The sequence below is a fragment of the Phycodurus eques genome, chromosome 3 (genome assembly GCF_024500275.1).
Source record: "Phycodurus eques isolate BA_2022a chromosome 3, UOR_Pequ_1.1, whole genome shotgun sequence".
Lineage (NCBI taxonomy): Eukaryota > Metazoa > Chordata > Actinopteri > Syngnathiformes > Syngnathidae > Phycodurus > Phycodurus eques.
In genome coordinates this window covers 19,239,350-19,255,134 of record NC_084527.1, presented here as the reverse complement: position 1 = coordinate 19,255,134, position 15,785 = coordinate 19,239,350, and the positions used below count along the sequence as shown (strand labels likewise).

At 41.0% G+C, this 15,785-nt stretch overlaps 1 protein-coding gene across 4 annotated transcripts in view; it reads right to left on the bottom strand.

Moving 5' to 3' along the window:
- The window catches only part of rufy3 (RUN and FYVE domain containing 3), a 22,390-nt gene extending 6,605 nt beyond the window's left edge, over window positions 1-15,785 (bottom strand). Inside the window, exons 1-13 of one of the 4 annotated variants that reach the window (XM_061672349.1) lie at window positions 15,223-15,783; window positions 7,491-7,664; window positions 7,288-7,405; window positions 6,760-6,861; window positions 6,550-6,673; window positions 4,155-4,219; window positions 4,000-4,065; window positions 3,838-3,907; window positions 2,848-2,940; window positions 2,690-2,776; window positions 1,375-1,542; window positions 757-854; window positions 264-614 (exon numbers count right to left, since the gene is read on the bottom strand). In XM_061672349.1, coding sequence (XP_061528333.1) covers window positions 542-614; window positions 757-854; window positions 1,375-1,542; window positions 2,690-2,776; window positions 2,848-2,940; window positions 3,838-3,907; window positions 4,000-4,065; window positions 4,155-4,219; window positions 6,550-6,673; window positions 6,760-6,861; window positions 7,288-7,405; window positions 7,491-7,664; window positions 15,223-15,490 — 1,506 coding nt within the window. In that variant the 5' untranslated portion in view covers window positions 15,491-15,783 and the 3' untranslated portion in view covers window positions 264-541. Of the gene's footprint in view, window positions 1-263; window positions 615-756; window positions 855-1,374; window positions 1,543-2,689; window positions 2,777-2,847; window positions 2,941-3,837; window positions 3,908-3,999; window positions 4,066-4,154; window positions 4,220-6,549; window positions 6,674-6,759; window positions 6,862-7,287; window positions 7,406-7,490; window positions 7,665-11,317; window positions 11,840-15,222 lie in introns of those variants that run through there. The other 3 variants (XM_061672350.1, XM_061672347.1, XM_061672348.1) reach the window with 3 other exon arrangements.

Below are 15,785 nucleotides of genomic sequence, written 5' to 3'. Positions count from 1 at the left end.
ACAGTGAGAAAGTTAGAGTAAGCATGTCATTAACAGTATTTGTTAAGGTAATTGAATTGCAATAAAGTAATTTAATTACAGTAAATTAGCACCAATTATTCCCGTCATGTTGTAATGTTGATATGGCTTAAACTTATAAACCTAGTTGTAATGCAGATTTTGAGCTTGGGGGGTGGACGGGGCAAAAGTTATCTACTATAGCTTTAGGCATTCACACAATAACAACCCAACTCAAAAGCAAGCGGATATGCCAAAAAGTGGGCTTGTTTTTGGTCGAATGTTTTATTAGCCTCATGGTTACAAGGACAAATGTTGACATACAGCTCTAAAATCCAGAAATGAATCCACTTTCTCCCACACAACTTCTTTGGACCGCCACCCCTGCACAAAGGGGAGCGCTCATGAACATGTCTGACAAGAAGCACGAAGCGCGTGGGAGAACACAAGGAAGATGCATTGAGTCTTCTACGCGAAGCCGGTGGAAAGAAAAATGAGGAGCTCCCTAGTTTGGTTATTTCTATGTTAGCACGTTAGCATTGGGCTACTGCTGCAGCTGGAGGAGCTTCCCCGCCGTCGTGTTGAGGTTCCGGGCCTGCTTCACCAAATGTTTCTCACTAACGCCGTGGTTAAAAATGAAGGAAATCAAAAAAGGTGATAGAAAAAAACAGGAGGAGGTGGTGAAGGGAGACAACAGGAAAGTTTTGAACAAAAAGATCTAGCGGTAGTGGTGAAAAGGTGTGGTTCGGAGGTGCTCACCTGCTCTCCATCTGTTTGACGGTGCCTGACATCTGGCTAATTTTGTCCTCCAGACGAGCCATGGCGTCGGTCTTCTGCTTGGAGCTGGCGTCGGCGCTCTGGAGAAGAAGAGACCATTTGGCCGTTCAGTTAAAAATAGTATTTCTGCTTCTTTTCATCAAGCAGCTCTCGTACATATAAACTTTATGCTTCGAGGTACAACTTAATATTATAAAGTGGTACCTCAAATTACAAGTGAATCAACTTCGAAACGGTGTCAATTCACTTGCATGTGTCTGCAGACACACCCCTGGGACTTATTCGCTGGGTGTGAGGCCAGTCATTCATTGCAACAAATAACATAACTATGCGAATTTCTTGGGTATCCCCTCACTTACATTCTGCTCCTATAGATGTTTATAATTTACATAGCCACTCCCACCACTCTTCAGTTATACAGATGGGCCCACGACCTCTGTCCTGCCTGCATGCTTCCCCTTCTGTCCCTGTTCTATCCTTCCCTCACACGGTATAGGACAACTTTACAATAAATCGCTTAAATTATCTCATGAGATAAATTAATACAAAATAAACCAATTCATTGTACTTGTCCAGGGCCGTCTATTGAACGCAATGTACCTGCGACTTGTGGCTGAGCTGCTGGTTCATGACACGCAGGTCGTCTAGTTGCTGTCGGAGTTCGACCAGCGCGTCCTGCTTCTCGCACACGTCCTTCTCCAGCATCTTCATGGACAGCTCCATCTCCTGCTTCATGCCGATCTGCACCTCCAGCTCCTTCTCCACGTCCTGCACGAGGAAAAGTTAAGCTCTACATAATGCGGTGTGCATTTTACATGCCAGACTAGTGGTGGGCGAACTTTAGGCCCACATTTGATTTTAAATACGGGACTAGTGGGCCAGGTAGATCAGCTTTAAAAAAAAAACAAAACAAAGGGAAAAAAAAAAAACCCAGATAAATTGTGTATGTAAAATATGTTAAAAAAAATAAAATAAATAAATAATAATATATATATATATATATATATATATATATATATATATATATATATACACACGGTATGTTTCGCCAACCCCGCTGGTGCACTCACACAAATGTTTTAAGGAGGAAAATGTTTCATCAGTGGTATGACAAAATATAATCTATATTCTTTTATTATATTATCCTGTAGTTTTTGTGTGATTTTCATTACTTCAATAGTTCTTTGTTCTTGTGTGACTTTTAAAAAAAATACCGAGTAGCTCTACCAGCCTCCCTCTTCTCTCAAGGACAAAATAACTGTGTGAATAGGTCTTTCTTTCCGTCTTCCCTCTTCTCCCTCCCATTTTAGTTTAGCTGCGTGTTTGTTCTTCCGTTCTCTTCAGAGACGGGGAGAGGCGCGAAGCAACTGCAGGTTCCTCTCTTGACTGTCTCTCTCTTTGTAAAAAAATCTCTCTTTCTTGTAATAAAAACGCACAAACACAAGATTGCTTCCTTACTTATTCTGTCAGAAAAAGATTTGCCAAAACATCAGCAACCACACCCTGACCCCCCATCGACAAAATACTGTGCAGGTGCGACGGCACTGCTGGGGGTTAAGACCCCCCCCCCCCCAATCCATATAACCTAGTGATGCCCCTGGTGCACATTATACATTGGTAGAAGGGTTTTCCTAATTTTTGGGGTCTATTTCGCAGATGCGTATCATACACGGGAATTTACGGTAACCATTTATTTAACGAGATAAATTAACAGAAAAAATAAATACATTTAAATGAACTAATTTTGGGGGAAAAACATAAATGAATGCAATAAATTTTACAGAACTCTTGATCATGAAAATGCTTGCTAGGCCACATTAAAGAACAAATGCTGGTTGTAGGTGGGCCGCGGGTCATACTTTCCCCACACCAAGCGAGCAACCTGAAGAGCAGTTCAATGGAGGAGGAAGCTCACCAGTCGAAGGAGTGTCTCCTCCTTGAGCTGCTTGCGTGTTTCACCTAGCGCTGGCCCGTCCGCTGCCACAGAGTCACTTCTCAAAGCCTGAAATGTCAGAAAATGCATGAAAACAACAGGGAAGAACCTACCATAAACAAGATGAGATGACAATTCACCTTCCTGTTGGACTCCATCTGATACGAGCTTTCCTCTTTCACCCGCTCCACGTCTTCCTGTAGCGTGATGATCCTGTTGTTGGCCACTGCCAGCTGCACAAATGAATAGTACATTATATACAACCACATATACATGAGAAAACTTGAGACATTTTTTTTTTTTTCATATGACAATGAGTCTGTCCTCTTGACTCCTCCAGTGTCATTTTGATACTTGACATATATTTGAATTATTATGTGAACTTGCCGCTCAAGTAAGTGGAAAATAATAGAAAGAAAGAAGAAAAAAGAAAATCTAGAATAAAATTCAATAAATAAATCTCAAATGTTTTCAATAAAACAAAACCCAAGAATCCTCCCAAAAGATTTATCCTTTTGTTCTCCTACAAAAAAAAAATACGTTAAAAAATAAATAAAATAAAAATCAAGAATTTCTTTTCATGAAAACAAAGTGAAGAATTCTTCTTTTAAAAAACAAAAAGTTTTTCTTAAAGCTCCTTTTTTTCCCCTTTAAGAACAAGGTAGTTTTTCCTAACGGAAATTTTGTTTTTGTTTTTAAAGAAAAATGCTCCCCAAAAAGCAAGTTTTAGGAAATAAAAAATATTTTAAAATGATTTTTAAAAGAAAAACAAAAAGGGGACATTTAAAAAAAATAAAATGAAAATATTTCTTTCAAGGAAAAAAAATACCCAGAAAATAAAAAAAGAATCACCCTCAAATATCTATTTTTTTCCATGAAAAAAACTGACAGTGATATAAAAAATGATCCCCATTTACATAGAGGTGTAAAAATGCTAAAAATACTGTACACTCATTTGTAAGCATATTAAATATTGTATAATCAGTGAAAGTTTAGGCTGGGAATTTGAATCACATTCTTCAATACAGTGACATATTAGATACATTCATGGATAGATTCAATTTAAAATCTCCGTTGCTCTATGTGGAGCAGGAACAGGAATAAATCCATTTCACAAACTTGTCTCTAACCTCTTCTGTGAGCTTCGTGTTGGACTTCTCCAGCGCGTCCACTTTGGCCTGGAGGTTATTTACTGAGGCGCTACACACACAAACATAAAATAAGACGCAACTCTAGCTTATTTATATACAAGCTTTTGTTTTATTAAATAACCATCGTGCAGCGTGGCAAACCTCAAATGTCTGTTGAGCTCCTCCACATAATTCTTCTGATCGAGTATGGCGGTGATCTGACCGTCACTAATTGACATAAAACAACATCAACACTTATTTTTGGGAAAGAATACGGACCCTTATTATTCAAATATTCAGAACGTAGTCATGCTCACCCTTCTGCACTTTTGCTACTGTGGCCGCCATCTTTTAGGTACATTGAGAAATCTATCACACCAACCTGCAGAACAAATTTAAGAAGAATCACTGATCACTGAAACCACACTGCAACTTAACCAGGGAGTTTTAGGGCCACAGTGAAAAGAAAAACAAATTCTACATACGAGGTAAAATACAATGAAATTACAAGGAGAAATGGTGAAATTTTATGAGGAAAAGCATAATTTTCCAAGTCATGTTATTGTGTATATATATATATATATATATATATATACATATATTGAATAATATATTAAGAATTAATTTGTTAATATTACAATAAATTAAAGACAATCAAAATTGTTTTTAGGATAAATTGTTAAAATTGTTCATTCATTCATTCATCTACCGTTCCGCTTCTCCTCACGAGGGTCGTGGGCGTGCTGGAGCCCATCCCAGCAATCTTCGGGCGAGAGGCGGGGTACACCATTCGCGCACACATTCACACCTATGGGCAATTTAGAGTCCTCAATCAACCTACCATGCACGTTTTTGGGACGTGGGAGGACACGGAAGTGCCCGGAGAAAACCTACGCAGGCACGGGAAGAACGTGCAAACTCCACACAGGCGGGGCCGGGATTTGAACCCCGGTCCTCAGAACTGTGAGGCAGATGTGCTAACCAGTCCTCCACCGTGCTGCCTAAAATCTTTCATCAAGGAAAAAAAATATGTATGATTATTTTAACAAGAAATGGGGACCTTACGGGCGCTGCAGGATTTTAATCTATTGCGGTGTCGTGTGTTACCAATGTTTTTCTTGGTGACTGCGGTCCAGCTGCCTTGAGATCATTAACAAGCCCTTCGCTTGTAGTTCTGGGCTGAAGCCTAACCTTTCTCATGATCATTGATACCACACAAGGTGAAACCTTGCGAGGAGCCCCAGACTGAGGGAAATTGACGGTCATTTGATGTTCATTCCATTTTCTAATTTGTATTCTTCAGGTAAAATGACTTTAGTGGTACCAGGTATTATAATGATCAAGAAATGGAAGAAACAAGGGTGGTCTAATATTTGTTTTTATGACTGTACTGTATATAGCTTATATATACTGTATATATACACAGATTTTCTTCTCCTGGGAAAACAACTTTGAGCAATTCCACAACGATATGATTGACCTACGTTTAAAAACAATTGCATAAGTACACCACCATATAACAGTCTCGTTTATGATGATTCACACTATTTTGCATATTTCTTACTCGCAAAAGAAACCAATTTACCTATTTTAAAACCATAGTCCCAAACAGAACATGGATAAATCATTACTACTGCAATTATTGCATTATTTTAATGACAGCTTGTTTTCCTATACAATCCTCTTTAAAGGAGTCTGGGCTTTCTAACGTTGCGCTTCTTCATATCTATGCTATAAACAGGTTTTAAATAAATGGATGGATGGATGGATGGACCGACAGACAGACAGATAGATAGACTTACAGACACATAGATAGATAAATGACTTTGTTTTGCTAGCTTCATAAAGACGTTACTGTATTAAAACCGTTCCACATGGGTGTGTTTGAGACATTAAGCAAGCAATCTTTGCAGTTAGTGGTATAGTGAGAGGACAAGTCTGTGGGAGCCAGAATTCTTGATTGTTGGTAGGGGACAAATACTTATTTCACTCAATGAAATTTTCTTTTTTTTTTTTTTTTTTTTTTTTTTTTTTTTTTTTTAAATGTGATTTTCTGGATTTTCTTTTAGATATTCTGTCTCTCAGTGTTAACATAAATCTACCATTAAAATTATAAACCGCTCATTTTTTTGTCAGTGGGTGAACTTACAAAGTCAGTGAGGGAACAAATAATTACAGTATTTCCTCCACTGTATTGTTTGTTGAAAAGTAGTGGAATAAAAATGCAAATGTTTTCCCTAACATGAGGAATAATCGTGATTAATAATGATGACTACGATATCGGTCAAAATAATTGTGATTATCATTTTGGCCATCATCATCATGTAGCCCTAACCTAAAAAAAAGTTTTTATTTTTTTAAAGAATTGTTCACTGTTTGCCAAAGTTTTGCTGGTTGTGAAGTTTGCTGCCCCCAAAGCTTGCCCTCGGAAGTCAAATTTCTGCTCGCAGCTCAAGACAATAAAAAATAAATAAAAATCAGCTGAGCACAAGTTGGGTCATTTAGAAGTCGAGGTACCACTGTACTCTGTTGTGTTGAAAATCAATTGTAAACAAACAGGCTGCTTCATTCCAGGTTGATGCTGATAATATGACGATGTGTTCAGGCGCATTCCGGACATCTGAATACTAGGCCACTGAGGTTTCGCTTTAATTTACTGCACATTAAACCAAAGTGTCCCGCAGAAATCCATGCCGTTTAAAGCAGACCAACCTGCGAGTCCAGGTCTTCTCCTTTCATGCACAGGTTGGCGTCGATGACATTGAGCCCAACGAGCAGTCCGGCGATGACGGCTCCCTCCTCCTCCATCATCAGAGCGTTGGGCTCGTAGAATTCACTACACACATTTATATATTTAAAAAAACAAAAAAGGTTTATGATGAGTATGAAAGTAAAGGACAAAATGCAGAGCCTGTCATAAACCTGAGTAGGTCCTTCCTGTTGATTATGGTCTTCATGTAGTCGGACAGCTTCTTCTGCATCAACGCGAGCCGTAACCAAGCGCGTCCTCTTCCCAAAGGCGTCCTGGCATTCAAAATTCAGTGTTATTGTGTGAATGCTTCTATTATTATTATTTCACCAATTTTAATCATTCCACTACTTTTACATTTTGATTCAAACCATTCCAACTTCAAACTGTTCCGCTCATTCAGTACATACATGGAACCATTTATAACATTTCCCAAATTCCAACATTTTCAAAATAAAATTCCCAAATTACAAAATAAAGTATTTTAAATATTTACCTTCTCCTTCCACTTTTCTTGCCTGATTCAAACCCTTCTAACTTCAAGTCTCACATTTGAATTTTCTACAATTTAATTACTTCCACAGCATTTTAGTTCAGCTTCAGCATTCACACACCCTTTCTACAGAAATTGCATTCATTCTCTAGTTATCTATATATCTATATACAATTTTTTGGTACAGGATGGGTGAATTTCAACTAACTTGAGGCCAGGCAGGTCTTTGACGCTGGCAGTTATCTCGCCGGCCTCGGGCGTCAGCTTCTCCACCAGCTCCAAGGCCCCCCAAAACGACTTGTTCTGGCCCAGGAAGGTCTTTTTGGCTGAGGAGGGACAGATGGTGACGTGACGTCCGCAAAAATGTATCACTCCCTTTAGGAGCATTGTCTGAATACTGCATAACATTACTTTTCAAGCCGTGCTTGAGGCAGTGCTCCATGACTACGAAAAACTGCTGCAGGGGGGCGTAGTCCGAGTCCAGCGTGCGTCCCAGGTTAAGCGCCGACTCGATCAGACCTTTGATGCTCAGCTTGGCCATGTTCATCAGGTTGAGCCTCTCGATGGTGATGGGGTCCTTGGGATCTACATGACACAGAGCATGAATTGAACATTTTAATTAAAAAACAAAATCAGCAAGTAGTTTTAATCTATTTTAATTGTATTGTCTATTCATCCATCCATTTTCTAGAGCACTTGTCCTCAGAGTCACGGGTGCATCTTTACTAACCTTGGGGCGAGTGGTAGGGTAATCGCTTTGGACTGGTCGCCAGCCAATCACAGGTCACAGACAAAAATTCACACTCACATTCACACCCAACCAAAGACAATTTAGAGTCTTTATTGAACCTAACATGCATGTTTTTGGAATGTGGGAAGCACAGGGAGAACAGAAAAACTCCCCACATGCAAGACAGAACTCAGATTGAAACCCAATACTTCAGAACTTGGAGGAAAATGTGCCCGAGGTGTCAAAAGCATTCACGTTCATTACTCATGTCGCAGTATAGATGTTAGGGTTTAAGAAGACTTCTGTCGAAGAAGTATCAACTCATGTGTAGCGTATATGAGGGTTAAATCAAATATATAATTAATTTGGAAAAAGATTAAGCCGGAAGCGACGCCTGCGTTACTTCCGGTTTAGCGAGATTTTAAGTTCCAGCGTTATAAACCAAGCTGTTTTGTCTCTTAAAGGGGTATCCCACGTCACTTTTTAGATGTATAAAATGTCAGGACAAAGTGACGACAAACCTTTTTTCAGTCTCATAATTTGAAGGTTGCTACATGAATTAGATAAGAGTTCTCGATAATCAGAGGTCTTTTGTCGAACCCAAACACACACAAATGATACAGGTAGTGAATTACTTGTGATGTGAGGTTGGGAGTGAGCATGGGCTGACAATGTATATAACAGGGGGTTCCTGTTTTTGTTAATTTAAACCCAAATATGCACTAATCTGTACTTTTAGTAGACCACGAGTTGGACTTGTATGTGTGGAACACAATTTAGGGAGGATGGTCGAGCTCCCGAATGTTTGGCCGGTCCGGTCCGCACGGGGGAAGAATAAAAAAGGAGCAGGGGGAAAAAAAAAAAGTTCCCAGGCAGGACAGCCGGAGCCCGTATGTTGCTGTTCGGAAGACGTTCCGAAAGGAAGTGTGCTGCCCGCTTCGGTCTCCACGGAGCTTGTCCAGGCACTCAAAAAGGGTAGCTCGGAGCGCTGGCAGGGTGCCCTGCGGCGGGGAAGGGTCCGATGTGTCCTCGTCACCTCGTGGTCCGAGGTGGGGTGCCCTGGCTGAGCCAGTCTACGGCAAGTTGGTCGAACGAAGAGCCCCCCTCGGTGTTTCCTCTTTCTCGATCAATTAAGCTGGGGAAGCCCGTGAGTCTCACACTCAGCTCCAAATTGAAGCATTTTATGAAGCGGGGGAACAACGCCGCATCTGGAGTTGCCGTGTTGTCAAACAAAAAAAACAAACAAAAACAACAAAAATCCAGAACAATCAGTGTTACGGGCATAACGCATTAGCCTTCAGTAATGTCCATTACAAAATATGGATGATCTGTAACAGCTCATCATCTCTCTCTTTGACAGCTCTCATCCAACCACAAACAAAATCTCTCTATCCCGATATATTTGGACAGTTTTTTTTGTTTGTTTCTGAACGACAACACAATCCAAAACGAAATAGAATAAGGTAGTAGAGGAAGTATAAGGAGTAGAACGTACAGATAGTTGCATGAAAATGTAAGCAGTAGAAGTCAAAAGTAGGCTGAAAAATAAATTCTCCAGTAAAGTATTGATACCCCAAATTTCTACTTCTACTTCAAGTAACGAAGTAGAAATACTTCATTACCTGGTGCCTCTGAGATGTGCTAATTTATGGTCCACTGGGCTACTCTTTATTACAGTGGGGTAGGGAACAATTGTATCTACACTTGTATGACAGCTATATTTACTTAAAACATGTACATGAAGCCTGTACAGTTCATGAAGGTGTTGTGATGGCCACAGCATGACCCAGGAATGGATAAATTCACTTTACAATACTGCAAAATTTGCTCTGAAATTTGCAATTCAACCAAAGCGTTCCACTTTGGAGGTTGAACTGCATTGTGAATGAACAGGAAAAATGTCCAGCCCAATTTGAGCTTGAAAATATAAATGCATACACACTGCAAATCCAAGCTCAGTCCTTGCCAACCGGTGTGCAATGAGAGATCATAAGTTCATGGGTGTTCCAGGTGCTCCGAGACTGTGGGTAGGTGGGAGGCTCGTGTTTAATTATTCACACTGTGAAACCTCGTTATTCATGGGTGATAGGGACTAAGCCCTGCTGCAAATAGGGGAAATCTAAAATCAAGTGATGCTCCCCATTGATGGGATGAAGGTTTAGAATTAGAAATGGAGGCAAAGCAAAAAGCTTCTTAACTCACTTCAACATACATTACCTGCCAAAGTTTGGACACACTTTCTCATGGTATTAAATGAGAAACTGTGTCCAAACTTTTGACTGGTAGTGCAGTTCCTTGGCATGAAGGATTGGCATACCCAAGCTGTTAATAAAGTCACTACTTCAAGTTTCTCAAAACAGGACAATACTAAGGTTCGTTGTACACTATACGCACACACACCACACACACAAAATTGCCTTCATGGACCCCCACACAATCGGCAGGGTTGCTACAGTCTGTGTCCGTCTGTCTGTCGGTCTATCAGCTGAGAGTCTTTAAAGTGTACTGAGAATGGTGTGCTTGTTTATATTTAGGTGGCTATTTCCCATGTCAAGTCTGCACTAAGTTGCACATTTAATGTGACTTCAACTACACTCATATTTAAGTTATTTGTTCATTGATGACATCTTTCTGTAATTTGTGTGGCGTACATTACCAAGTAATGGGTACGGTTAAGCTAATGCTTTTTTTTGCAATGTGGATAAGTGATATTCCTGCCACTTGACAGCTGCTGAAAGTAACTAAAAAGTTACTTTTTTCCTAACTTAGTTACTTTTGAAATCAAGTAATCAGTAAAGTTACTTTTTCAAGGTAACTGTGGCTACCAACGTAGCAGTTGTGGCTAACATCGGCTTGTGTAGAGTGCTAATGCAATCTTACTATTGCTAGCGCTGCTATTTTATTGAAGCTGGATATGCATTCTGTGACTAATTATCACGTTGGCGAAGTTGTTGCTTCTACAATAGTGACAATCGCTCTTGTGCACGTTATTGAGGGGCGTGGCTTTGGTCAAAGACTCAGGGAGGATATGTGAAGTGAGGCTACATTCAGGTCTTGCTAGCAGTTTTAACACTGCAAACTCTCGCCTTAATTAACCTTTGTGTCCACTTTTTTAGATTTTTGTTTGGTGGTATACTGTGAAATTTTTCAAGGACAAAACAACTACAACAACAAAAGACACAACTGCCTGTTCTGAATCATGGCAACGATCGATGGGGCCTCCATTTATGAAGAAAATTTAGTGGGGATTAATTAAGTGATTTGTGGGAAGGCGAGGCTAGAGATGCTGAAGTAGCTAGTCAACAACAAGGGGCGCAACCTTAAATGCAGCGTCATGGCCATTTTTTTTTTTTTTTTTTTTTTTTTTTTTTAACAACGGTGGCTAAATGATACATCATCAAGATACATATCACGTGGCCTCAAATCCATGGCAACACTATCCCAAACCCGCTCTTTCTGGCGGAGGGATGATGGAGGTCCTGGTTGGCAACCCCACCGTGAATCCTACCTTCATGGGCCGGCTCGGGGTCCGGCGTGAGGGAGATGTCGTTGAGCTCTCGTAAGCACAGCCACTCGCCGTCCACCGACACGCGGAAGTTGCACAGATAGATGGTCTCCCGGGCGGCCTGTGTGATCTTGTCGGTGGTGGGCGTCGGCGTCTCGCTCTGGGGCGTCAGATCCGACATGATGGCAGCCGGTGGTGGTGATGATGATGACTCTGCAAAAATCAGGCGGTGTGCTTGCTCCCCTGAAATTCCCAGTGAGGGGATGAAAAGGATGTCTATAGCAGGTGTCTCTCTCCTCCTTCCTGTGACTGACTGAGGTGCTGCGCTTTCTCGCCCCTCTACCCCCTTTCCCTTCCTCTTCTTGCCTTTTGTGCGGGCGAGGGATTTAAAAGCAAAGAAGAACAAAAATTAAAAAATCACCCACCACCCTCCTCCGAAGTCTAATTGGGGCTGGTGGCGGCTGGATACACACTGGGTGTTGACCAAGATGGCCGACCGCTGTGGCGGAGGAGGGCTGGGTAGCAGCCAGCGAGGCGTCACGTGAGCAGATGGTGCAAGAGGGAGAGAGAGAGAGAGAGAAAGGGGGGAGGGTATAATGGTGGTCCCCAGTGAGGCCAACCTAATGCCAAGGATGCTAGCAAGCAGCACAGGAGTTCCCAGTTAGGGATATCTAAAAACCCAATCAGCAGGAATGTGGTTTAAAAAAAATAAAAAAAATAAAAAATAAATAAAAAATCACAGGCTGTCATCTTCTTGCTCAAGCCAAATAAAACATGACGCCATACATATTTATCTCCCCAAACAACAGCTTGTATCTTGAAAAACTTGTCATCCGGGTCACTTGTATCACAAGGCACCACTGCCCTATACAATGAGTTTGCCATTTTGTAGTTCTGGTTGCATGTGTAGTGCGTATAGGTTATCCCCTATATCGTGTCCTCAATGTATCCCACAATGCAACTTGAAAAGTAGTGAGCAACTGATAATCACTAGAAAAGCTATACAGCCCATGATGCGTTGCGCCAATACAAAAAAAGCAACACATCACAACACGGATAGACAAAGTGCTTTGTTTGTATTGATTTTGTGAAGTACACTCCGCTAAAAACAACTGAATGTTATTACATATTTTTTGTTCAATATTTTTATGGTGGGCGGCACGGTGACTGACTGGTTACCACACCCGCCTCACAGTTCTGAGGACCCAGGTTCAAATACGGCCTTGATTGTGTGGGGCACTCTGGTTTCCTCCCACATCCCAAAAACATGCACGGTAGGTTAACTGAAGACTCTACATTGCCCGTAAATGTAAATGTGAGTGCGAATGGTTGTTTGTTTAGATGTCCCCGCCGATTGGCTGGCGACCAGTTCAGGGTGTACCCCGCCTCCAGCCCGCAGTTAGCTGGGATAGACTCCAGCATACCCGCGACCCTAGTGAGGATAAGCGGTGTAGAAAATGGATGGATGGATTTATTATGGAAGGTCCACCAGCTGAAGTCGATCATTAATTATATTGTAACTATGCCACATCAATGACCGAATTACAGCAAGGAGTGAACCTATGGTCCACTATATAAAAATTGCTATATTGTTATTGGGTGTAGGCAATGAGTGTTGTTAAGAGTCCATTCATTAGTGCTGTTTTTTTCAGCTGCGTTTGAGATGTTCTGCTTTATTGGCGAACCTTGAATGCATCTCATGCACACAAAGTCAAAAGTGAAACTGAAAGTATGTTTCTGCTTATCTCCTGATGTAGCTAGTACTGTTCTACACCATGTAGTTTACTTTGCCATGCAATTTTACTGCAGTCCCTAAAAATTGTGTATATGGCAAAAGATGACTGAAACCACTTGTGTAAAGTTAGTTTGACCATGTGTGAGCCCATGGACTCACGTCAGTTTGTGCTAACATGTTATTTAAGCTAGTGTGCGATCTAATGCTACTGATGAACCTCAAGTGAAGGTGCTTTGTTTGTGTCTAATAACTTAACCACTGAATACATATATAATAGTCGTTTTTGTAACATAGATTCATGAATGTGTACATACTACATGCATGTTGTTGATTGCTTTGCAGATAATTCTCCGTTGTTACAGAACATGTAAATAAATAAATCCAGAAGGAATAGCAGTGCGTGTTCTTTTATGATGCTTTTTTTTTCTTCAATGCTTTGCCACTATTTTGTGGCATCTATAGGCAAGTATAAACTCTGCAAATAGCATGGGCTCCCTGCCCTACTTCCTCAAATTGGTGGCAAGGTAGAAGAATATGAAGACATTTTCTCTGATCTCTCACTTCCTTATTTTCCACCAATAACATAATTTGGGAAGAAACCCCTCAGAATTGAGATTGTTTGCTCCACTTTCTGCTTCGTATTAACGTCATTTCAGATGAGATTGCTCTCGTTTTGGTTCTGAATGTGTAGATTTCATTCTGATGCCGCTCAGTGTAGGGGCAGGGCTAATCTATTGGAATACATGGCTGTTGGCCACTTCAGAAATTTGAAATAAAGTTTTCGCTTCATCACCGAGCAGTTTTATCATCACTTTCCTCAAATAATGGCCCAAGTCATTTTTTCCCCATAAAACTGAACCAAATACTGAATATTATATTATAGTTATAAATAATTTCATTTGAGGGGTAGAATTGCATGAGCTGTTCAACTGAGGATGTAGGTGAGTTTAGCAGGTGGCCAGTATTAATGAGATGCTTTGGGCAAAAAAAACAACGTTTGTTATTTTAGGAAGGTGACGATATAATTCTGATTCACCCGATTTATGAGTTTCGAGATACGAGCTGTCGCTTGTCCGATTTTTTGTCTTTAGTTACGAGCAAAAATTTTAGTTACGAGCAATTTATGGTGGCAGCAAACCCAACAAGGAGCGGTTTGCCAGATAATAAACAAGTCTTCAAAAAGTGGTCAAGTGCATGCTTCAACATGTTCATTGCCACTTGCAGTTGAAGTTTACTGTCAAACTAAACACACAAAAAAGAATTACACTTTGTGTATTTATTCATTTATTTTAATAAAATAACACTCTCTAAACAAACCACATAACTTTCTTACAAAAGTCAGCTATCTTCATGCCAAAACAGTGCAAAACGCCATAGACAGGCAAACAAAACTAGTATCAATGTTGTGTACCGTATAACCTTTGAAGCAACGGATATTTGAATACTAATAGTGCAGCAACATGTAAACAACGGACAACATTGCAATACTCACAGGCATATATCGTTTATCCTCTACGGAAATGACTAATATTACTCCAGCTTACTGAGCAGTTTGACTGTCTTTTAGTATTTATTATGTTAGTATTATATTCCCCTCTGGTGGCCAAGGCACACACACACAGGAAGGAGCTCCACAAGAAAGTAAAGCATGACATAATTATTCACAGTTTTGATTTGTAATTCTTTACAATCCATTGTTATTGCTGTGTTTTTATTAAGTCAAATAATGAGTGCTAATTTTCTTATTTAAACAACTAATTTTTTTTGTGTGTAGAAGGTATCAAAATAATTTGATTTAAAAACATGATGACCAAGAGTAAGTCATGTGCATTTATGGAGGAGAAACGGGGGGGGGTAACTCCAGTCTGACCAACAGGAAGTCCAACACGGGACAGGGTCACGTGATCCACCAAACTTGTTGACGTTAGCCTCCAGCCGTATTAGCTGTGACATTCGCTCATCTTATCTTTTTGTCTGACATATAAACACAAGTAAAAGTCAGTATCTTTTTTTCTTTTTAAATTAAAAAGCAAATTGACCAGACGCTCGCAAGCAAACTAGCATATGTCAGTCACTCACAGTCTCGAGACCGACATTACCAAATGAAAAAGTGAGGCTAACCTGCATTGAAGTGTGCTGTTATAAAATGGTAACAAGTATACAAAGCACTCACTTTTCCGCTTCGAGTCGACACTCTCGATGTGGAAGTCATACTTGCGCGGCGACGGAGTGGGGGACGTGGAGGAGCCGCCAGCCTTCCCGAACCTCACGTTGACTGAGCTCAACGCCTCCTTGAAGTAAATCACCGAGGTGGGCGAGAGGGTCTCGTCCGGGCTGTCGTCGCGGTGGCGGTGTCCGTTCGCATCGGAAGAACCGCGGTCCCCGTAGGAGGAGGGGGACCGCGAGGGAAGACCCGCCGTGGGTAAATCCCTGTCGGCCATCCCCGTAAGAAGAAGCGAGTCTCCGATCAAACTCAATTCATGTGACCAGCGGCTATCTAGCTAGGTCGCGGTTAGCTTCGGACCCGCATAATGGTGGCTACCATGCACAGTCCACAGCAAGCCCGCCGATGTCACTCCAAAATCAGTCACGCCTCAGTCCACCTTTCGCCCTCGCGCCCCGGATGACAAAACATCTACATTCCTTTTTGCTAATCCGATGCTAATTTCCCGCGTCATCAAATGACGCCTGCAGAGATTGTACATTTAGTGAAGGTGTGTCACTGCCTGGTCCGAG